Source organism: Ictalurus furcatus, chromosome 17 (assembly GCF_023375685.1).
Source record: "Ictalurus furcatus strain D&B chromosome 17, Billie_1.0, whole genome shotgun sequence".
Lineage (NCBI taxonomy): Eukaryota > Metazoa > Chordata > Actinopteri > Siluriformes > Ictaluridae > Ictalurus > Ictalurus furcatus.
In genome coordinates this window covers 26,156,225-26,180,947 of record NC_071271.1, presented here as the reverse complement: position 1 = coordinate 26,180,947, position 24,723 = coordinate 26,156,225, and the positions used below count along the sequence as shown (strand labels likewise).

At 42.5% G+C, this 24,723-nt stretch overlaps 2 protein-coding genes across 3 annotated transcripts; both read left to right on the top strand.

Moving 5' to 3' along the window:
• The first annotated feature begins 1,123 nt into the window (after positions 1-1,123).
• Positions 1,124-5,101, top strand: LOC128621576 (tripartite motif-containing protein 16-like). 2 transcript variants are annotated; one of them, XM_053647447.1, is made up of 6 exons: positions 1,124-1,780; positions 2,945-3,040; positions 3,189-3,410; positions 3,599-3,758; positions 4,137-4,196; positions 4,315-5,101. In XM_053647447.1, exons 1-6 carry the CDS (start codon positions 1,181-1,183, stop codon positions 4,860-4,862), a joined length of 1,686 nt encoding a protein of 561 aa, XP_053503422.1. In that variant the 5' UTR covers positions 1,124-1,180; the 3' UTR covers positions 4,863-5,101. The 2 variants fall into 2 exon arrangements, with proteins under 2 accessions (XP_053503422.1, XP_053503421.1); XM_053647446.1 differs by having other exon boundaries at positions 3,177-3,410.
• A 5,152-nt stretch (positions 5,102-10,253) lies between these two features.
• Positions 10,254-21,890, top strand: LOC128621573 (zinc finger protein ZFP2-like). Its single transcript, XM_053647441.1, has 8 exons — positions 10,254-10,662; positions 12,173-12,329; positions 12,439-12,543; positions 12,654-12,761; positions 13,142-13,413; positions 13,741-13,808; positions 13,915-14,102; positions 18,976-21,890. Exons 1-8 carry the CDS (start codon positions 10,561-10,563, stop codon positions 20,229-20,231), a joined length of 2,256 nt encoding a protein of 751 aa, XP_053503416.1. The 5' UTR covers positions 10,254-10,560; the 3' UTR covers positions 20,232-21,890.
• The last annotated feature ends 2,833 nt before the right edge of the window (positions 21,891-24,723 follow it).

Below are 24,723 nucleotides of genomic sequence, written 5' to 3'. Positions count from 1 at the left end.
GTTACAGATTTTAAACTAAAAGTGACGATTACACTGGGATTTAAAAAAATGACAGCTTTAAATTTGTTGCCTTTGAAACTCAGTCCATCTATCTATCTATCTATCTACCTATCTATCTATCTATCTGGAATATTTGTAACTAAGCCGTGCTCATCACATGGCCAATTCCGTGTCTACTATGAAGCTTGGTAGTGATAGTATCCGTAATAAGATTAGAGATACAGGATGTGTGTGCTTAAATTTAGCATGCATTTTGTTTGAGTTAATCTAAAAATCATTGACTAAGTCCATGTGGGATGTGGAGTCACAACACAGGCAGGTAACATCAAACAAGGATAATCTACAGTATAATCTAGGAGAACAATGAAGAACACAAGACAGGGTGCAGAAAAGACATGACTCAAAATAAAATGCTCTGGTGGGATTCATGACAGGATCATGTTGTGGGGATGTTTTCCAGCAGCAGGGACTCTGAGACTTGTCAGGATTGAGGAAAAGATAAACAGGTCAAAGTTAAGCGATATGCTTGAGGAAAAATGCTGAAAAGCACCAGGACCTCAGATTGGAGTGCATTTTTACCTTCCAACATGACAATGACCCAAAACACAACCAATACAATGTGCTGATATACAGTAAGTGTGTGAATGTTCTTGAGTGGCCTAGCCAGAGCCTGGATATGAATCCAAATGAACATCTCTGGTGAGACCTGAAAACAGCAGTACAGCGACACTCCCAAACCCACATGACAGATGTTGAAAGGCGCTGCAGACAACAAACAGAGTAAATCCTTTAATCCAGGTGTGCCAAGCTTGTAGCATCACACCTACAAAAACATAATGTACTGAGTAAAGGGTCTGAATGCTGAAAATGTAATATTTCAGTGATTATATAAAACTACATTCAAATACACAACAAAATCAAATCAGATTTCAATGAATTGGACAGTTTAAATCAGAAAGAATCTCCTGCTGTAAGGCTACACTTTTCCTTAAAAGCCTAAACTCTCTCTTTAAAGCCACGCCCACTCTGTCTGTCTGCCCATTCTCTCACGCCCACTCTGTCTGTCACTCTATAACACACACAGAACCAGGAAGTTCATTTCAGAGAAAACGAAACTCAGAAAACTCAGAGCCTCTCTCTCTCTCTCTCTCTCTCTCTCTCAGTGTGTGAGTGCAGGAAAATGGCAGAATCCAGTATTTCAGTAGATCAGCTTTCAGTAGATCTGTTCAGCTGTCCAGTGTGTCTGGATCTGCTGAAGGATCCAGTAGCTGTTCCCTGTGGACACAGTTTCTGTAAGGCGTGTATTAATGGCTGCTGGGATCAGGAGGATCTGAAGGGCGTCTACAGCTGTCCCCAGTGTAGAGAGACTTTCACTCCAAGGCCTGTTCTACGCAGGAACAACATGCTGGCTGAAGTGGTGGAGAGACTGAAGAAGACTGAACTCCACGCTGCTTCTCCTGCTCACTGTTACACTGGACCTGGAGATGTGGAGTGTGATTCCTGCACCGGGAGAAAACGCAAAGCCGCCAAGTCCTGTCTGGTGTGTCTGGCCTCCTATTGTGAAGATCACCTTAAACCTCACTTTCAGTCTCCTGTCTTTAAGAAGCACAAGTTAGTGGAAGCCTGTGCAGAGCTCCAAGAGAAGATCTGCTCTCAGCACGACAAACTGATCGAGATCTTCTGTCGTACTGACCAAAGCTTCATCTGTTATTTGTGTTCGATGGATGATCACAGAGGCCATGATACGGTTTCAGCTAAAGCAAAAAGAACTGAAAAACAGGTGAGAACTGGACATCATTATTCTTTTAAAAGTCTAAATATATCTATTCATAATCTAATTTCTATTTAGTTGGTTTAATTATTTATATGACTGTCATTCATTTTTATTAAAAGTCAGTGTTGTTGGTAAGGAAGTATTAAATAGATCAGACCATGCAGTGTACTTTAAACAGCCAACACCTTCTTACAGCATTTTACAGATAAAGTGTACAATGACCAATTACAACTCCATAAAAGTAAATGACATGAAGAGTGATTGTGGAATTGTAAAACGTGGGGAGAACTCTGGGAACTTGAGCTGGACCTCTGGGTGGTTCTGCTTCGTGCTAAATAACCAGGACCCAAAGAGCTCCAAGTAAACTGATGTAGTTTAGGATTCATTTCCAAAACCCTGTATCTGTTGATCTGGATGTAGGAGTCCTGATCAGGGTTGAGGTGGATCTGGAACTTCTCCTAGTAACACCAGGCACAAAGCAGGAGAATTCACCCTATAGGCCACCCTGGAGCACAATGCATACACATTCACACACTCATTCACACCTAGGGGCAATTTAATATAGCCAGTTCACATATCTGCATGTTTTGTGGGAAGTAGGAGGAAACCAGAGAACCCAGAGGAAACCCACACAACCATGGGGAGGACACACAGACAGTAACCCAAGCCCAGGATTGAACCCAGGACCCTAGAGCTGTGTAGCTGTACTGCCACCTACTGCATCAGTTGGGAATAACTAGGGTTCAGGCATGATGTTTATCACAACTTTTAGTTATTTCATAACCCCAATTCAATTTTCTGCAGGTAAAAAAGAGACCTTAATCTGCCTGAATGTGAGTGGATTCATGGTGTAGTTCAGTACAGTGAATACTGCTGAATTCTGTTAATGTTTCTGTAACAAAAACAACATTATTTCTGCAGCTGCCATTTTCACACAAAACTAAGCTTATTATGTAATAAGTGCTGAAGAAAATATGAACATAGAAGTGACTTTGTTTTGGGTCTCTATTTTAGTCAAAGTAATATTTCTAAATTTAATTTAATTTCTAGCACTAATGCTTTTTTTTTACCCAATTTATTTAGTATTTTTATGTATATTCTTTTACTATAATCATGTAGAACATGAGCTCCTGATGCAGAAATAATGAAATGTATTTTATTTGGTCTCAGAATGAGCTACAGGAGGAGCAGATGAAATCCCAGCAGAGGATCCAGGAGAAGCAGGAGAAGGTGCAGGAGCTGAAACAGACTGTGGACAGTATTAAGGTGAGGAGTGAACACACACACACACACACACACACACACACACACACACATGCACATACACACACACACACACACACACACACACACACACACCCACAAAACTCTTTCTCTTTGTGTGTGTGTGTGTATGTAACAGATGTGTTCACAGGCCGCAGTAGATGAGAGTGAGAAGATCTTTACTGAGATCATCAGCTCCATGGAGAAAAAGCACTCGGAGGTGAAGGAGCTGATCAGAGCTCAGGAGAAAGCTGATCTGAGTCGAGCTGAACGACTCCTGAAGCAACTGGAGCAGGAGATTGCTGATCTTAAGAGGAGAGTCACTGAGCTGGAGCAGCTTTCACACACACACGATCACATCCACTTCCTCCAGGTAACACTCACTGTCTGATCTACAGAGGGTGCTGTTCCTCACAAAGTTTCCTCCTAAAAGCTCATTTCTGCAACAATAAATGTTCCTGTCTGAGATCACAAGTGTGTGTTTGGTCTGATTCAGTCTGAGATTCATTCGTTCCTCTCCTTCACTTTTCTCCTTCTCTATTATGTGTTTCCTCTCTGTAGAGTTTCCCGTCTCTCTGTGTTTCTCCTGGATCTGAGGACTCACCCAGCTTCACTGTCCATCAACATCTCTCATTTGATGGAGTGAGGAAATCTCTCTCAGATCTGAAAAAACAAGTCGAGGAAATCTGTGAGGAGGAATTCAACAAAATCCATCCACAAGGTAAACAAGCAAACATTTGTCATAACAAATATTATGAAGATTAGATAAGAACTGAGGCCTTAATTCCTACATAAAGTCCATGAGAAAATAAAACACACATATTGTCAGAGCTTCACCTGGGAAAAGTGTTTGCTTGTTCTCGTGGTTTAAGGTTTTGAGGTGTCGCTGATTCTTACATTCAAATGCTGCACAATGTTGGGACATTTTTGACCAATAACTTGATGAAGCTCTAAATCCAGTAGAACTCCATGGAGACGTGTCTGACTAGGAGCAATGAAGTCTAATCTAATCCAATTTAAATTAAATCTCATTTTTCATTTTCATGCTTTAAACTGTTTCCACCTCATTTTTCCGTCTCCATTTTGTCTCTGTCCACAGCTGCAGCAGTTCAGATGATTTTACTCTCAGAACTGAAGAGCAGAGGAGATTTTCTGCAGTGTAGGTGTAACACACACACACACACACACACACACACACACAAACGCGCACGCACACACACACACACATTATAAATCCTGTGATTAATATCTAATCTGTGGACATTTTATTGTTTTAGATTTCTGTTATCTGACTCTGGATCCCAACACAGTAAATCATGACCTCATTCTGTCTGAGAAGAACAGAGCGGTGAAGCGCAGTGAGAGAAAACAGCGATACTCTGATCATCCAGAGAGATTTGACTCCTGGCCTCAGGTGTTGTGTAAGGAGAGTGTGTGTGGACGCTGTTACTGGGAGGTGGAGTGGAGCGGTGGTGGTGTGTACATATCAATCTCTTATAAAGAGATCAGCAGGAAAGGAGGGGGTGATGAGTGTGTGTTTGGATTCAACAGTCAGTCCTGGAGTCTGTGGTGTTCTTCTTCCTCTGTCTCTTTCCGGCACAACTACACTCAGACTGATCTCCGAGGTCCAGCGTCCTCCCGAATAGGAGTGTATGTGGATCACAGTGCAGGAACTCTGTCCTTCTACAGCGTCTCTGACACGATGAAGCTCCTCCACAGAGTCCACACCACATTCACTCAGCCTCTATACGCTGGGTTCTGGATGTATTATAACTCGACTGTGAGGTTCTGTGATCTGAAAAGAAATGTTGGTAAAAGTTTTTAGTAAAATTATAACTGAGGTGTTAGATTTATTTTCTCCCAGAGTTAGAATGACACTTTTGTGTGCAGAAACTGTAACAGTGCTACATTATTATTATTAGTATTATTATTAGTATTAGTATTAAAATGTTTTTGATAAATAATTATATACATTATGACTGTGTTTTAGTGCCATGTGAAAATAAATAAAAATGAACATTAGGAGAATAAAGTGGTAATATTTTGAGAATAAAGTGAAAATGACATGGCAGTAAAGTTGGTTATATATATATATATATATATATATATATATATATATATATATATATATATATATATACACACACACATATATATGACTAATACATGTTTTAACACACTGAATGAATTAGCATGATGCTAGCATGAATTAGCATGTTGCTACAATGATTTAGATATATAATTTTCTGTCTATATCAATCTATCCAGCTCTAAAAGTGTTGCAATGCGGTCTGGCTCCATAAGTATAAATTCATGCTAGCATTATGCTAAAACATGCTAGCAACGTGTTAAAACGTGCTACAAACTGGCTAATTCATGCTAGCAACATGCCAGTTTATGCTAGCAATGTGCTGAGACATGCCAGCAACATGCTAGCAACATGCTAATTAATGCTAACAACAATATAAAACATGTTAGAAACCTGTTAATTCATGTCAGAAACATGCAAATTCAAGCTAGCAAAGTGCTAATTCTTGCTAGCAACACGCTAATTCATGCTAACAACATGCTAATTCATGCTAGGAACATGTTAATTCATGCTAGCAACATGCTAAAACATGCTAGCAATATGCTAATTTTTGTGAGCGAATTAAGATAAACTTTTACCATTACAAAGCAAACAGCACAATGCCCATTAACTGATTTTTTATATAGGTTAATTAATTCACAAATTCATTTACTATTCACTCTTTGTCAGAGACTTGGAAAAAATGGTCCCTCCCGCACATGGAGAAACTGAAGTGAAGGGGAACGAATGGGAAGGAGAAGTGCAACTACATTTGGCCAGAACGGAGAAATTAATCTAACAATGAACAACACTTGGTGTTACATGTTGGTGGACAGTTTATTTATACAATGGTTTTATGAATTCACAGATACCATTCACTTTTAGTCAGGACTCAGAACATACAGGACACTCGATGACAGCGCAGGTAAACTGAAGTTGTCGTGGATAAGTCAATTTTTTTACCCTAAGTCAAAAACTTCAGAGACAGAGAGTTTAGTAGATATCAAAAAGTAAGTAAACTTTATTGAAAACCAATAAAGTGTGACAGTCTGCAGAGAGTCTGAATTATGCAAGTACACACAGCATTTTATATACCTTCCTCCACAGCGTAGTCATTGTAGGCGGGGTTTTGCCTTTCCTCATTAAAACAGACCAATCTTCTTTGCCACAATTAAATATTCATGTCTATGTGTTATCTTAAATTTGTGGAGCATGCGCAGTTACGATTTCATGAGGTCATGGTTGTTTCTACTTTTTTTAAAAAAGGTTTCACATAGGCTTGTGTGTCCTGACACTCGGCTTTTTTTCCCCAAGCCTTACCCTAGTTCATTAATTGGTATGGGCCTCAAAGTTATATCTGCTTCTGTGGAGGAGGATACAGGCTGGTACTGAAAGAACAATTAGTGTAAAGTAAGACACCAGAGTTCATCCAAATCACTCCATACTCAGAATATAACTTGATCAAACATTGTTCTATGGATTTAGATTACGCTTCTAACTATTGATTATACATATAGATAATGTTTTTTTTTTAACTAATATTGCTTATTATGTTACACATATTGATTACACTTCATAGATATTTTCTATGAAGTGAGGAGATGAGGAGCGGAATGAAAAGATTCTAAACTACAATTGATCTGAAATGAGAGTTAAATGAGCTCACTTTTCACCAGTTCGAAAAAAAACACACACAATAGTGAACAATAAATCAACAGTATGTTTAGTTAAATATACATTTTAAAACCGTTTAATACATTCACACATCTACCGCTTCTGTCAGACACCAGACCCTCCGCCAGTGCAAAAACGGACGGCGCAGGGGAAAACGACCGTTGGAGAATGGCTCCTTTTCACAGATCTAGGTGAAAACCTGCACTCGTTTCCGTCTCTTCCCCTTATTCAGTTTTTTTCTTCGACTACCTTGAGAATCAATGATCCTGGGTCACAACTAAATAGTGAAAAAGAATAAAATGCACACGTGCAATCTGCGCATACAATGTATGCCGGTTAGAAAAATCGGGCCGCGCGTGTACAGTATACACGTACTCTGCTGATAACGAAAGTTACGTCACGCGTACTGTACGCTGTTCCTAGTATACGTGTAAAAAATTAAGCATACTTTCTGCTTAAGACTCAGTGATCTGGGGCTTAAATTAACATTCATTAATATTCAACAGTCACTGTGCATGTCTGTGGACACTGAAGCATGTGGCCTGTCTCCAGCAGCTCAGTGGAGTCTATGGTTAGTTTGGAGTGCATTGAAGAAGACAGACTGTTAGAATACAGTGGTTTGGGGTTATTTTAATTCCTTTTAATTATTTATTTTATCTATTTATATTTTTGTTATTTAAAACTCCAGCACAGTAGGTGGCGATAACGCGCCGTAAAGTTGCCATGCCAACCAACACAAAGAAGAAGAGCTGCTTTTTTTTTTTAGTGTCTATTAGCCAACTGCTTTCTTACAGCTAATGATAATGATTTCCGCATGAAAATATTTCTGAAAGCATGTTATAAAAAAAACAATAAGATGTGATCGAGTTAAATCTAGAAACTAGTTAATGTTTGAGTTCTGCTTTAAAAATCCAGGTGAGTTAACCCGAACCGCGCTAGCTAGGCTAGCTGAGCTGCTCGGCTAACATCTGTGGCTGAATCCTAAACGGAGTTCTACTGCCTGTCGAAGTGCACTAGATAGGGTATGAAATAACGACATCTACGCCATGTTAAGTGCACTGGATAAGCCAATGGGAAGACGTTTGGGATTCAGCCTTGATGAAACGCCTTGTTCAGCTATAAATGAATGCTGGATTCTAGCGAATACTGTATATTTCTGATCATTTTAGCTGCATGTAGCAGGTTCTAATGATTAGATAGCAGACTTGTTTAGTTATTATTATTATTAATAGTGCATATTTTTATTTCAGTATATATTCAAAACAAGTTCAACACTCAATAATATAAACTCAAATAGAGAAGTTCACTATTCAGTAATTTGGAAAATGAATTTCTAACCCCATCACCATGACCAATAAATTCAAATCCTTAATGAATCAAAATGAATAAACAAACAAACAAAAAAAATAACATTTAATCATAAACACCTCCTCAGGTGGTGTAAGTGAAATTGTAATGTTCAGGTTTGACAGAGAGAAATGGGTAAATGCCCAAGATGACTACTTTCTGTGTAAATCTCAAACATGGATGGAATTAAAATGTTGATAATAGGCAAAGAAACTGATATAAAGTGAAGAAATACGTCAACAATTGCAATGGGAGTTTTCCGAGGTAGTTAGAAGCATCCCCACATACTGTATCTCATCTCAAATTTCTGCCTATGAAATTTATGCCAGGCTATGAAAACAACGAGTGGTACAGGTGTTTTAAGACGGGCAACATGTCGGATGAAGATTCCCCGGCCGTCCTTCAACTTCTCGAACACAGGAAAACCGAGAAAATTTGAGAAGTTGGTCGATTGTCGTCATGTTTTCAGCGAGTTAGAAGAGCTCAGTGGCACTTCCTGGAGTACAGTACAACAGATTTTAACGCAAGGTCTCAGTAGGCGTCGAGTCTCTGTCAAATTCTAATGAATGATCAGAAAGGCAGTCGTGTTGCTGTGTGTGAGGGCTTGAGAGAACTTCATGGAAATGACCCAGGATTCCTGTCTAAGGTCATAACAATCGGTGACGAGACTTGGATCTACGGGTATGACCCTGAAAATAAGCAACTGTCCAATCAGTGGAGCCGAAACCAAGCAACAGTCTAACCAGTGGAACCAAACCAAGCAACGGTCCAATCAGTGGACCTGGAACCAAGCAACGGCCCAATCAGTGGACCCGAAACCAAGCAACGGCCCAATCAGTGGACCCGAAACCAAGCAACGGCCCAATCAGTACACCCGAAACCAAGCAACGGCCCAATCAGTGGACCCGAAACCAAGCAACGGCCCAATCAGTGGACCCGAATCCAAGCAACGGCCCAATCAGTGGACCCGAAACCGAGCAACGGCCCAATCAGTGGACCCAAAACCGAGCAACGGCCCAATCAGTGGACCCGAAACCAAGCAACGGCCCAATCAGTGGACCCGAAACCAAGCAACGGTCCAATCAGTACACCCGAAAACCAAGCAATGGTCCAATCAGTGGAAGACGCCGACGTTTCTAAAACCAAAGAAAAAGCACATCAGGTCAAATCGAACATCAAGACAATCATGAACACTGGGATGATTTTTTGGGTCCCCCCTTGTATATATATGAACTTAAGGAGTTTGTTAGGAGTCCCTATGAAGTAATGAGTAAAACATGAAAGGGACATGTTGTTGTAGAAAAATAATCAACGCCTGAGTGGTGTGTTTCGTAACTGCCCCGAAGTTCATCACTTTCTTATAACAGCATGTCCCTAGTGTTTTATGTGTAATGTCCTTGAAACTACTTGATTCCTTTTCTCACTTGTGTTATCACAGCTATAAACAGTTGATCCCTGTCACACCAACCTCACTTTATTCTCTCTCTTTCCCTCTTGAAGTTGATAAGTTGGAAAAACTTGCAACTTGTCATGTTAGTGAGAAACCACAAAAAAGTCAAAAAACTTGGTTACAGCTTCACCTCTGACTGTTACAAAACGCTGACACTGGAGACTCCTTCCTTTAACGTTACATTTTGAAAATCCGTTTATTATTAGTGGAGCGTCCGCTGTACAAGTCCCTGTGAACGACCTGTTACTATAGAAACGATAACGCATTAGAACAAGCTCATTCATTATGAAGAAACCTGTGATTTGCAGCTACGCTACTATCAGAGAATTAAACAACTTCTGACCAATCAGACTCCAGAATTCAGCAGTGCTTTGGCGTAAACAGTAGTTAATTAGCGTTCTGCACATCTCGTGTCATTACACACGCTGTGCAGTCTGATTCATAAAGCATCCAGGAAAACGTCTTCTCAACGTCTGTAACTTTAATTCTCGATACCTTAATGTTTTCAGAACTGAACATTTCCAAATGATCAGAATTAAAATATTAAAATATTGTGCAAGACTCTTAGGCAAACTAATATTTTTAATACAAATTTTGTCTTAGATGTTTGTTTTATGACTTCTGCATTATTGGGTCAGTTAAAAAAACAGCAAAAAAAAAAAATTCAAGATATCCATGCAACACCATTGACAAAATTATTTGTTTCGATGATGTGTTCTTTTGTTTGTAAAGAAGGTAAAGTATGTAATACTGCTCATAGTGAGAACCTGAGAATGTGTTGAAGCAGACGGTTGTCATGAAAAGTATTGACGTCTTTTAGTTTTGCTGTTTACTTCTGTTTATAGAATTTTTTTCTATAGAAAACGTACACGTGGGGAAGACTTTTGCACAATATTGTATATTATCATGGTTTGCATGAAGTACGTTAATTCACAGAAAATTCCGTCCTGCTTATGATTGTTTGCACCTCTTTTTGTCAATATCATGGATATGAACACTTTTAGACCTCTCGTAATGGAATCAGAAGATGTCAAACACGGCCCTTTCAGAGAAACGGCACATGCTCCGGCTCCTGCTGGCTCACAGGTAAACAAAAATATATTTTTCCCCAGATTTAACTGGTTCAGTTACATGTTTATTTTTTATTTGTTAATTTAAATATTGGAAAGAGACTGTTTTAATTATAAGGCATTTATAAGCACGTACTTATAATGAATAAAGGACACATTAGCTACTAAACACAGTATACATCACATTAACCAATACTAGGCCCCTTTACTAGCTTGCAGTTTATGCTGGTAATCAGCACATAGCTGCTAATGTTAATGAAACTTTTCAGAAGTTTCAGACCAACAAACCACATTTTTTCTGGACTTGAATATTTACAGCATACACTGACTGACATACAGAAGTGCTTTTTAGTTTCCATAATATATATATATATATATATATATATATATATATATATATATATATATATACATATACTCATTCTAGTGCAAGTAATTGGTAATAATAGTTGGTACAGCAGGACAAACAAGGATTTTTTAAAAAATAATTAGGGCTCATTTAAGTGCTTGGTGAAGAGGTAGCTCTTCAATTTTTATTTGAAGCCAGCTAGTGACTCGGCTGTTCGAACAGGCGGTTGGGGTTGGGTTGGGTGTACATTCTATCACCAAGTACAGGAGGCAAATTGAAGTAGTCCAATCTCGTGATGACAGGCGAGGAGCACCTGAGAGACCTCTGTGGATAGAAATGGCCAGATCCTCCTGAAGATGCAGTCAGGTTAGCAATATGAGGCGAGAACTGCTTCAAGGTTGCATGCAGTGTCAGATGGGGTAATCTGAGAGTTGTCCAGGGAGATCACGAGACCTTGACATGGGGATGGATCTCCTGGGATATGCACAGTCTTATTGAGGATGACCGTTGAAATAATGGGTATAAAAGGGAGAATGCAGGAGGGTCAATCATTGAGCTTTGTGGGAGACCAATTGAGAGTCTGCATGGAGCAAATATCCATAGCCTCCATGTCACCCGATATGACCGACCCTCCAAGTAAGAAGCAAATCGCCAGACTTGATCACAATATTCATCAGCATGGACAGGAGGTTATTGCTCTGAAGGCTGCTGAGAGGTCAAGGAGGATCTAGCAGCATGAAACTTACAGTAACAGTGAAAAGGGTCTTTAATATGGAGTGTGCTGGTTATGATCTTGATGGTCGTTCTGGATAAGAATGCAAGACTAACTGCATGCGGCAAAACTAATTGTATAAAGCATGTTCTTAGCCAAGAGAGGAAGAGTGGAGCCAGACGGAATTCCAGTTTGGATCAAGGATAGCTTGAGAGTATCTCACAGTAATCCCTGCCCATAACTCACACCTTGGAGGGCCTGAAACCACTCTTGACTACACACCTGAGAAAACTAATTAGCAATCAAGAGACACACCAAAACAATATTAAAGTCATCAGATCCAACATCAGACATAGTGCTAAAAACCAGAAATTGCCATGCTGAGAATCTATACTCTTCAATGCATACTTTGACTATGGTTTGAGACTCTTTGGTGAATAAGTGTTATTGTTTTTTGGTCATCAGCTATGTGAGGACATGCAGACTTGTACAACTTCTGCTGGTGGGACATTAAACTCTGGGGGATGTGTCACCATCATGGACCAACAGAAGGTTGTAAAGAAGGAGGAACCTGAAGATGAAGGCTACCTCTGTAAGACAGCAGGATGCAGTAGAGTCTGCTGTGGGGTTCAGTGCTTACTGGGATTACTTTCTGACTGGACCATTTTCAGAAATTCCATTTCTCTGTTTATATGTTTACTTGACAATAATTAATTAAAACAAAATTTCAGATGGAGAAATATCTGAGAAAAATGTCAGCCCTGTTGACCAATCAGATGAAGAATTAATGAAGACTGTAAAAGAAGAGGAAGAACCTGAAGAAGATGACTATCTCTGTAAGTTTGGGGGAGCCATCATACCAGTATAATTAGACACATTGTTGTGTTTTGTGCTTCACAGTTTTACTCGAAGTGACTGGATTTAAATTCCACTTATAAAATTTCAGGTGAAGGAACACCGTCTGTGAGACGGGTCATCATTGTGGACGAAGACAATGAAGTGTTTCAGAAGAAGTCTATAAAAGAGGAGGAACCTGAAGATGATGACTATCTCTGTAAGACAGCAGGAATTCATTAGTAGCCTATAAGACTTTAAGGGTGCTTTCTCGTGTATTAGTCCTTGGTTACAAAGTTCTATAGGCCAGGGCTGTCCAATCTTATCCAGAAAGGGCCTGCGTGGGTGCAAGTTTTCGTTCCAACCAAGCAGAAGCCACACCTGATAGTCTTTTGAAAGTTACAATCAACTGATTAAACAGGTGAAATTAGGTGTGGCTCCTGCTTAACCCTTGGCAGATAAGATCAGACACCCCTGCCATTGGCCTGGTATGATGACCTATGACAGGAAGATTAGAAAACACTCAAGTTAACAAGTTTTGCATTTAAAAGTTTGAGCAATATTGGCATAGTGTCTTACTTTTGTAAAATCTCCTTCCAGACTGTGAGGATTGCAGATCCTTCTACATCAGTGAGTGTGAGGTTCACGGCCCAGCTCTCTTCATCCATGATACTCTTGTTCCCATGGGGGTCGTTGACCGAGCCAGACAAACCCTTCCACTCGGTCTAGAGATTCTGAAGTCTAGTATTTCTGACTCAGGCCTGGGAGTGTTTAATAAGGGTGAGACTCTTCCAGTTGGTGTACACTTTGGACCCTACCAGGGAGATCTGGTAGACCGAGAGGAAGCCATGAACAGTGTCTACTCTTGGGTGGTGAGTTAGATTTGCAATATAATCCTTTCTTATAGTTATGACCAAATTATCAATATCAAGTGTTGCAGATAGGGCCTTATTTTTCAGTCTGTAAAATATTTAGCATGGGTAAACCATGTAGATGCAGCATTCTGTCCCTCACAGAGGTGCACAAAATCTAAAGCAATGATTCTGCCACCAAAACTGCTGCAGATCCTTCAAATATCATTCACATATTGTTTAATTGAAAAGGCAGTAAAATGTAGGCACATTTGACACATCTTTTGCATTTCAGCTGTTTTCTTTGTTTTTATATAAATAAATAATACGTATTAACGTTTATTTCAGATATACAAGAGCATACAGTGTGAGGAATACGTAGATGCCACGAGAGAGACACATGCTAACTGGATGAGGTGAAGAATTCACTGTTGATTTCTGCCAGCTGTTGGGTCTTGGGTCTAGTTATCGATTTTATTTGGTAGAAAAACATTGTCTTCCCCTCATCTTTTGTGTTTTTAGGTATGTGAATTGTGCTCGTAGCAGTGAGGAGAAGAATCTCATGGCATTCCAGTATCAAGGAGGGATTCTATACCGTTGTTGTCAACCCATCGAACCAGGGCAGGAGCTCTTGGTGTGGTACGAGGAGGAGTACGCCAAACATCTCGGTGTTACATTCGACTACCTATGGAACAAAAAGTCAATAAATGGTAATTATGAGGTTGACTTTCATCAGTGACCTTATTACTCGCATACATATGCTGCTGGTGGTCATTACTACAGATTACAAAGGCATATAAAAAAGCAGCAGAATATGCACTGTCGGGCTGTGGACTGCATCCTATTTGTCTTTGAAATGTAGCTGCTGCCTCAGCTGATCCAGGAGCTCATGAATACAATACGTTGGATAGACTTTTAAGTTAGTTCATCTGGTGGAAGTCCATGCAGATAAGGACTGGCTTGAGCACAAGTACAGTGTGACTTCTATGTTACTTCCACCTGTAATTCTTAATTTCTGCTGAAACACTTTTCCTTTGTGCTCAAGCAAATTATAATGCTGTGCATGGCCATGCCAGGGAAAGCTTCAGTGTGGTGTTTCATGGGGCTGTGCCTGAAAATGTGCCTGAATTATGCTTGCAACCTAGCAATCACTGTCCTTTGGGATGGTGATAAATAGTCTCCAAGTCAGATCAATATGGGATTTGCCAACTCATCCCTCCCAACACTTTCCCAATACCTCGTCTATAATCAGGTTTTGGTGCTTCATGGACCGCAACCAGCCTGAATCCACCAAGGCTTGTGTAGCGAGCTTAGACTGGACGATTTGAGCACAGACACACAGGAGGCCACTTAGGTGCAGAACGTGGAGAGTTTTATTCAGCAGTGTGGGTGAGAAAAAGGTGTGGTGGGGTGAGGTGCTCGGGGGTTGGTGTCATCCTCGGGGTTGTAGAGGGCGCGATGGGGTCTCCCAGAGAAGTTGAGGTCCTGTTTGGCGGTCAGGGAGCTCTAGGGAGGCAGCCAGGGAGCGAAGTCTTCTGCTGTGTCTGTATCTGCTGTGAAAAATAGAAAACAAAATGTTAGCATGATTTCGGAGACCGTTTCTAGCTTTGTTAGAGGAGGTAGGCCCTTTTATACACTCCCACTGGCTGCTGGATGGTGGAGAGCTTCCACGCTGATACTTAGCCGCCAGCCGTGTGTGTTTCTGCAGTCCCCCCTCGCAGCCACGCACTCTCCGGCTGTCCAAAACATTAGTGGTGCTGAAATGGAGCTGTCCTTTCAGCACCCTGGCGGCAGTCGCAGGAGGAGCGTTTTTTTCTTCTTTTGTGTGCTGGCCGTTGGCCTGTCATCACAGTACCCCCCCTCAGCTCCGAGCCGTTGTGCATGGCCCCACAGGGCGTTGCATCGTGAGAGGCTATCTGCTTTCCCATGCTGGGCTCCTGCCTGGTGTCGGACCTGGAAAGAGAAGTCCTGCAATGAAAGGAACCATTGTGTTAATCTGGCATTGGTGTCCTTGGTCTTGGCCATCCACTGCAGTGGTGCGTGGTCCGTCACCAGAGAGAAGTGACGACCTACCAGGTAGTAGCACAGCTCCTCGATGGCCCACTTTATTGCCAGGGCCTCTCTCTCCACAGCAGCATATTTCCTCTCGGCCGGGGACAGCTTCCTGCTGATGTAGAGGACCGGGTGCTGTTCTCCGTCGAAAGTCTGTGACAGGTCTCTGACACATCCGTGTGTACCGTGAATGGCAGGGTGAAGTCCGGGTTTCCTAGTACTGGGGTGCTAGTGAGAGACTCTTTCAGGGCTTGGAATGCCTCCTCTGCCTCTGCAGACCATTTCATCTGGTGCGGTTGTCCCTTCTTTGTGAGATCTGAGATGTGGGAGGCTACAGAGGAGAAGTTAGGCACGAATCTGCGGTAAAACCCTGCCAACCCCAAGAAGGCACGTATCTGTTTGTTCGACGTAGGCCGAGGGTAGTGTTTAACTGCCTCGATATTCTTTGCTTGCGGCTTTAGGAGGCCCCGACGGAGACAGTATCCTAGGTACTGTGTCTCGGTCAGCACCAGGTGAGACTTTTTTGATTTGGCTGTTAGCCCGGCCTTCCGGAGCTCCTTAAGAACCTCCCTCAGATTGAACAGGTGATCAGGCCAAGTGGAGGAGTGTATGACCACATCGTCCAGGTAGGCAGAGGTGAATGCACGATGTGCTCGTAGGACGATATCCATCAGCCTCTGGAACATTGTGGGCGCTCTGTGTAGCCCAAAGGGGAGAACCCGGTACTGCCAGTGGCCATTTGCAGTACTGAAGGCAGTCTTTAGTCTTGCTTCTGGGAAGTCATTGCAAAGGCTAATACTTCCGTCGGGCTTCGGCACAACCATGATGGAGCTGGACCAGGGGCTGGCAGACTCCTCTATGATGTTGTCCTGAAGCATCCGGCCAACCTCCTCCTCGATAGCCTTGCGGCGGGTCTCCGCTCCGGGACACGGTAGGACCGCTGTCTAACCACAACTCTTCATTTTGTGGTGGACCAGCTACGTCATCCCTGGAGTGGTTGAGAAGTCATAACAAATGCAGACAACACTGGAGCAGGCTCGATCCACTTTTCAACAGGTTTATATGATGTGTTTGTGTGTCAGCTTGCTTACCGGGCTGCTGCAAACGATAGGTCACAGCGCCCACCCTCTCGAGGACTGTATACGGGCCTTGCCATCGGGCCAGGAATTTACAGGAGGTGCTCAGTACTAGCAGGAGCACCCGATCACCTGGCTGGAACTCCCGTGGTTGTGTTGTGCAATTGTACGTTCTTCTTTGTTCCTCCTGAGCGGCTTTCATGTCCTTCTGTATGATCAGGGCTACTTAGTCGATCCGCTCCTGCATCTCTTGTACAAACTCGATGACTGAACGAAATAGTGAGGGTTGTTCCTCCCAAGCTTCCCGTGCCACGTCCAGTAGTCCTCAAGGTCGCCGTCTGATCAGACATTAATTTGGATGTAAAGGGCGTACCTTGGTCTGTTAGTATGTCCTTCGGAATCCCCACATGGTTGCACCAGTTCCTTAGCAATGTTGTGGGAGGTGGCTTTACGTAGTGGCACCACCTCGGGGTACCTGGTGGCGTAGTCCATGATGAATGTATTCATGCCCCCGGGCGGATTTCGGGAGCGGCCCTACAAGGTCCATGCCGATCCTCTCGAAGGGGACGCTAATGATGGGAAGTGCTGGTGGGGGCTAACATGGAGCGGTGCGTTGGCACTGGGGGCACTGCTGACAGAAGCCTCGAACCTCTGCTTCTATTCCAGGCCAGATAAAGCGGTCCTTCAGTTTCTCCATGTGTTTCGTGACCCCAGGTGGCCCCCGAGTGGATGGGCATGGGCCAGGTGCATCAGTAACCGGGTCCTTGTCTTAGGGACCACCAGGAAGTCGCTGGTTTCTCCTCTGCGGTTGGTCCTATAATAGAGCAGACCCCCCTGACCAAAAAGTAGGCTGTGGGGAGTCCTAGGTCTGGATTCTGGTCGACCCCCTCGATCTGTCACACCTGTGCCCAGCAGTGTTTCAGACGGTCATCTTCTTTCTGCTCCCACCCAAAGTTCCCCTGTCGTTTTACCTGCTGGAGTACAGAAGACATTGGATTAGTACATGTATGTGGCTCACCTTCTGCCGTGGTATCCCCCTCATCCCGGGCCATGTAGGCCTGCTGGACCCGTGGTGCCCTCTTGGTCGTGGGAACTGGGCTGGTCGGGAAGCCTGGCAGTCTCTTCCCAGGAGTAGCGGCACTGGAAGGTCTGGAATGATGCCCACCAGGAGTGGCCAGGTGCCTGTTTTGCTCTGAATGTGTACCTCAGCCGCGGGGACTTCCCGTGCATCTCCATGTACACATGTCACCATGATGGTTCCTTTCCTGATGGTCCTTTTTGGAAGGATCATCGGTCTGGCCAAGGTCACCGTGCTACCTGAGTCTAACAAGGCTGTGATTGGGTGTTCCTCTAACCATTCTGTCAGGGTAGGTGTTTTGGATGGGTTAGGTGTGTGGAGGCCACACCCTGCCAGCCAGAGTTTCTGGGTTTTTTGCGGGGTTTCCGGGTCCGGCTCTGTCAGCATGGCCTCGTCCTGCAGTGTTCCGTAGGCGAAGCAGCTTCATCCATTCCTCCTCTTCCAGGTGTAGTTCCGTACCGGACGGTGAGGTGGGAATCTTCTTGGAGGGCTGAGTGCTCGTCATCCTTCCCTGCCAAATTCCAGGGTGGCCAAGGCTCATTCTAGGGCGGTTATCATTTCTTTGGGGTTGTTGGGAGCCTGCATTCATACTGCCTGGCGTTCTGCGGGCGGCAGAGTTCTTATGAACTGGTCTAAGGCTACTCTCTCCGCAACCTCCGTGGCGGTGTTTTGTTCTGGCTGGAGCCACCTCTTGGTGATGCGCAGGTGGGCGTCCATCTGTCCACGTGGCTTGGCTCTGGGCTGGTAGCTCCACTAGTGGAACTCTGCCGCCACATGGTTGGGTGTTTGCCCACATCGTGCCAGAATCTCCCTTTTCACATTTCTATAGTCGGCTGCTTCTTCATGTGAGAGCGCATAGTAAGCTGTGCGGGATTCCCCTGAGAGCCTATTGTCACACTTGATCTAGACCTTCTTGAGTATTGATCACCTATACATGGTCCAGGCCATGCTCCAACTCTCTTGGGGACTGGCTTTCTCTGACTGCTTTAGGTCAGACCTCAGCCACCGCCTGCAGTAGTCGACGAGCCTCTGAACAAAGGTTTATGGCCTGTTGTGCTTGTCTAAGACTAGTGAGCATAATCACTGGTGGTGCCCCTTTGGGTGTAGACCATCATGCTTGATTACAGCTTTTCTAATGGCCAGAGAATCCAGCAGACTGTATTTTCAGCACCTAAGAACCCCAGCAGGGTGCTATCTTAATCCACTTTTCTTGGGCCAGGGGCACTGGTCATTACTCCCTAGTAAATGTGATATACCATAACCCTGCCAGGTGTACTGTATGGATTTGGAGCTTTTGCTTTTCAATGAGGTTGACAGTTATTTTTTCAGGCTTACACAATTACTGGTTCTAAAACGTGTTTTAATTTCCTTCTCCAGAAATGAAGAGCTTCCCGTTGCAAGTCTTCTCCTGTTCATTGTGTTCCTTATCCTACACGTCTCAAATTTACCTCCACAAACACATCAAAAGATGCCATTATGAAGAATATGTGAGACTCCTGAAAAGTGGAGTGATTAAACTTAATAATCAGATGTCTGCAAACAGCTCCAGCAGCCCGCAAATGTCCTCTGGTACTCTCCACACGAAGTCTGGAGGAGTGCAGAAAGAAATCTATCACTGCTCAGACTGTGGGAAAAGTTTTACTCATCCGAGTTATCTCCTACAACACCAGCACGTTCATACAAGAGAGAGGCCCTATCACTGCTCGGAGTGTGGGAAGAGTTTTACAAGACCCGTTAATCTCCAAATACATCAGCGCATCCACACGGGGGAGAAACTGTATCACTGCTCACAGTGTGGAAAGGATTTTACTCGACAAAATCATTTCCAGTTGCACCAGCACATGCACACGGGGGAGAAGCCGTATCAGTGCTCGGAGTGTGGGAAGAGTTTTACTCGACCAGGTAATCTCCAGCTACACAAACGCATTCACACGGGGGAGAAGCCATATCACTGCATACAGTGTGGAAGGAGTTTTACACAACAGACAAGCTTCCAACTTCACCAGCGCATTCACACAGGAGAGAAACCATTTTACTGCTCACAATGTGAGAAGAGTTTTACTCGGCTGAGTACTCTTCAAAGACACCAGCTCGTTCACACGGGAGAGAAGCCGTATCAGTGCTCGGAGTGCGGGAAGAGTTTTACGCAACAGGTGAATCTCCAACTTCACCAGCGTCTTCACACGGGGGAAAAGCCGTGTCACTGCACACAGTGTGGGAAGAGTTTCACTCGGCTGAGTACTCTCCAAAGACACCAGCGTGTTCACACGGGAGAGAAGCTGTATCACTGCTCGGAGTGCGGAAAGTGTTTCACGCAACAGGTCAATCTCCGATTACACCAGCGTGTCCACACAGGGGAGAAGCCTTTTCACTGCTCACAGTGCCAGAAGAGTTTTACTCACCTGAGTACTCTCCAACGACACCAGCGCATTCACACAGGAGAGAAGCCGTATCAGTGCTCACAGTGCGGGAAGAGTTTTTCTCACTTGAGTACACTCCAGAGACACCAGCTCATCCACACAGGGGAAAAACCCTATCAGTGCATACAGTGTGGAAAAAGTTTTACTCAACTGAGCACTCTCCAAAAACATCAGCACGTTCACACAAAAGAAAAACCATACTACACCTCATAGTGTGGGAAGACTTTTACACAAAATCTGAAAAGGTTCAAACATTTTTATTCCTCGACAAACATATTTGTATCTTCAAACGTAACATTTTATTTACAATTCGGTATGTGAATCTCGTCGATCAACAATAGATCACGGATTAACAGGTAATAAATAAATAATATAGGCACAAAAGCCAGGCATTGCCTTAAGCAAGATAACTGAGGAGACAAACATGGTACTGTTGCCAAAGAAGACCATGAGAGGATCAGTGGTTCTTATGGATTTGACACAAACGGTGAATTCTCTAAAATGAGTCATAATTGAAGCCTGGGACATCAGTGTCCTGCTATTAAAATGTCAAGAATGATCGCGTGATTGTGTGTTTGGGGCATCAAAACATCCCAGTTTACAATAACTCTGTCCATGAACACATAGAGCTGCACCTTTACCCAATAAAACAGCTATTTACCAATACCTGAGTAAACACAAACAGGTTTTCAACCTAGACTTATTTATGCCTGAGTCCCAAACACTAATTAAAAGACCATTCCATAGCAGGCAGGGCTTCATAGCTCCTCCTGCTGTAGCTTTCAATATTATTTGTACTCATAAAGAACCTGTTCCTTTTCCTTGTAGCAGACATTGTGGATTATAATAGACCAAAATTTTCCTTAGGTGCTGTGGGGCGAGAGTAGTGTTTTATAATCGGTGTGTGAGTCAATATAGTCTGGATACACTAGGGGTGATATAATCAAACTTTCTAATTCATACAGTACACTGACTGCTGCATTATGGACTAACTGAGCTTGTTTATGGGTCTGAGATTTCATCCAGACAACAAGGTGTTAAAATAGTCCAACCTAGAGGTTATTAAAGCATGAACTGTTTTTTTCTGCATTGTGTAACATTATATTTCTTTTCTGAGCAATGTTTCCAAGATGAAAAAAATTCCCTGGATACCTTATTGTGCGCTTGCATGCTGAGACCCAACAAAGTGGTGTATTAGTCTTCGCAATAAATACAGCTGTCATATAACCACTTTTCCCTTTTAGTCTCTTCACCTTGTAAACTATATGAGGCTACACTATATGACCAACAGTTTGTGGACCCCTGACCATCAGACTTGTATGTGGTTCCTCCACAATTGTATAGAATGTCCTTGTACAATTTCCCTTCACTGGAACTAGGAGCACAATGCGAGTTCCATGAAGACATGGTGTGTTAAGGTTAGAAGAAGGTGGAAGAATTTGAGTGTCCTGCACAGAGCCCTGACCTCAACCACACTGAATGCTTTTGGGATGAACTGGAACACCGACTGCACCCCAGGCCTCCTCAAAATCCTAACATCCCAACTAATGCAATGCAATCCCAACAAATGCACTTGTAACTGAATGAACACAAATACCTTTCCAGAACCTTCAAAATGACTGTCCTTCAGTGGTGTAATTAACTTCCAACCTCAATCCGGACAGCAGAATCCATCACTGTCTTCAGAAAAAAAAAGTGCTAAAAGGCCCACCTCTTCTGTGAACATTCAACTTACCCCTAACTTGTCCTCTTGTCCCCCTTCTTAATAAAAAAAAATTGTAAAAGAAAATAAATCTGCACTTACACTGGCTCTTACACCTCTACTCTGTACACTTTGCCCCTCTAGAACTCAATTAAAAACCGTGTATGGTAGCACCACTTGTATTGTTCTCTGTTTGATACATCGCTTTGCGTGTGTTTCCTCATTTGTAAATTGTTTTGAATAAAAGTGTCCGCTGCATTAATAAATGTAAGTCCCCATAGCCACGCCCCAAAAATCTAGTGGAAAGTCTTCTCAGAAGAGTGGAGCTTTTTATCATAGTAAAGGGGGATCAAATCTGGAATAGAATTGGGTGTTATATTCAGGTATACACAAGTTTTTTGGCATATAACTGTAGTGTATCTGCTTGATGTAAGGTTAATAAATATAGATACTAATTTAGTACTAAAAGTAGGATTCTTCTTCTGTGGTGGGTGGCTGTGGCTCAGTTGGTAGAGCGGGTTGTCCAATAATCGTAGGGTTGGCGGTTTGATTCCCGGTCCACGTGTCTCCACATACCGAAGTGTCCTTGGGCAAGACGCTGAACCCCAAGTTGCTCCCGATGGCAAGTTAGCGCCTTGTATGGCAGCTCTGCTACCATTGGTGTGTGAGTGTGTGTGAATGGATGAATGTGACACAGTGTAAAGTGCTTTGTAGAACTGCTAAGTTTAAAAAAGCGCTATATAAGTGCAGACCATTTCTTCCCTTTCCCCCCTTCATATCCTGGGTTCTGGACTAGTTTGTGTTTGAGTGGAAAAAAGAAAGAAAAAATCGAAATCCCCACTTTGGCTGTTTTTTCTGTTTTCTCTAAAACATACAGAAATCATTGTGTGAGATGTACTCTCAGGCTGGATAAGAAAATCCACAGCATGGTGAAATAGTACTGAGAACACCATTCAAAGCTGATTCGACAAATTTCTGGATTATGGCAGAACTAACACATAATATTTGCGAACTACGATATCTGTTGTAACAACTTTTTTTGCTTAGTAGAGGTCTCATCTGAGGGACTACAGCTGAACTTTAAAAGACTTTTGGAAATGCTTTCTGGTGTTTGATTTGCCAGCTCACAGGTCTGGTAGACTATCATTGCCAGCTGATCATTTAGGGTGTTTTCACCTAACTTGGTGTTTTTCAGGGGTCTGAGCACGGTTTTCCGCATTTATGGCCCGTGTGTGTATACTCTGAACGATCTCAGACCCTTTTAAAGTGAACCGAATCGAGACCATCTCCGGAGGGGGTCTGAGTACGGTTCACCAAAAAACATACAGTGTGAGCACAAATTGCACCGGGCTCATTTGATTTTTCTGTTGCTTCTGCTGGAAGAGGGATGTTATGGTCAGATGAGGAAACGGCTGCACCTCTCCAAACAACTATCAACCACCCACAGCAATTCAAAAGTGTTTCTTCAGTTTTCAGCAAAACTGAAAGATGTTGGAATTAACCAGACCGCCTTGCAGTACCAGGTTAAAGTGAAAAAAGTATGCCAGAAATGTATGGTTTTAAAAATTGTGTTCTCTATTTCTCTTTTGTAGTTTTAAAAACATGTTGTGCAGGAAAATTAGCATATGAGCCATCTTGCACAATATTGCTTTACTAACAATGCACAGCATTCTAAGAAGACTAGGCCCTAAAAAGGCGACAGTATGAACACACAGAGTTCTGAGACCCCATTACTGCTAAATTGGACCAAGAGGATCCGAGTCTTCTTTCAGGGACAGTGTGAATATAAAGACTTGGTCCAGGTTCCGTTCTTTTAAAGAGGACTCAAGCGTGAAAACACCTTCCTTTTACTGGACTTGCCTAATGGATCAATACATTTTTTGTTTCCTTATTCTTAAAAATAAATTTCTATGATGTAGCGTTAGTAAGGATAATTGAGAAACGGTTCCCTCCCTGCTAGCCCATTATAGCTGGCAAAAGATGGTCTACCAGCTTGGGTTTTGGAAGGTGGTCAAAAGGTGAGAAAATAATGTTCATTAAATAAATTAAAAAAATGCTACATGAGTCACATGTATGTGTATTTAGTGCTTTGTACTAAATCTCTGCTAATGAGTATGGAAATGAATCTCATGTGGGATTAGGACCGTGTCAACTGAATGTATCAAAATCAGAAACCCAAATAAAACGTGTTGTGAATAAATAAAATAATAATTTGAACAATAATTCATAGCGTAGAATTTGATGTTTATTATTATTGTTATTATTATTATTGTTATTATTATTATTATTATTAACTTATTTTTGTTTGTTCGCTTTGTTTGTTTTTTGCTCTGCCGCACTCCAGAACAGTAGGTGGCGGTAATGCCCCATAAAGTCACATGCCTAGAAGAAGCGCTGCTTTTTTTCTATTAGAAACATGCTTTTCCCACAGCTAATGCTACTCATTCGTGCATGAAAATATTTCTGAAAGCACTTCACAGAAAAAACAAAACAAAACAATAAGATGTGATCGACTTAAATCTAAAGTTAGTTAATGTTTGAGTTCTGCTTTAAAAAGCCAGATGAGTTCACCCGAACCGCACTAGCTGAGCTGCTCGGCTAACAATCTGAGGCTAAATTTGAGCCAACAGAATCCTAAATGGAGTTCTACTTCCTGTGCAAGTGCATTACATGGTGTACTAAATAGTGGTATCTACGCCATGTTAAGTGCACTTGATAGCCAGTGGGAAGCCGTTTGGGATTACGCCTTGAGATGTTACAGTCTGTGCAGATGTCAATTAACGCCGAGTTCCAGTGACTTCATTTCTTTCATAACTGCAGATGCATTTGGTTTCTTCTCCAGTTTAAGAATAATTATCACTTATGTAATAAATAATCGCTTATAATTAGGTAACTGAGTTAGCTATCATTTGCTAAGCCTAATTATTGAAGGATGAATTGGTTTATTTTCGGTAGTATATATTTAAAAAATAAACACAGCTGTCAGTAAAATAAATTAAACGA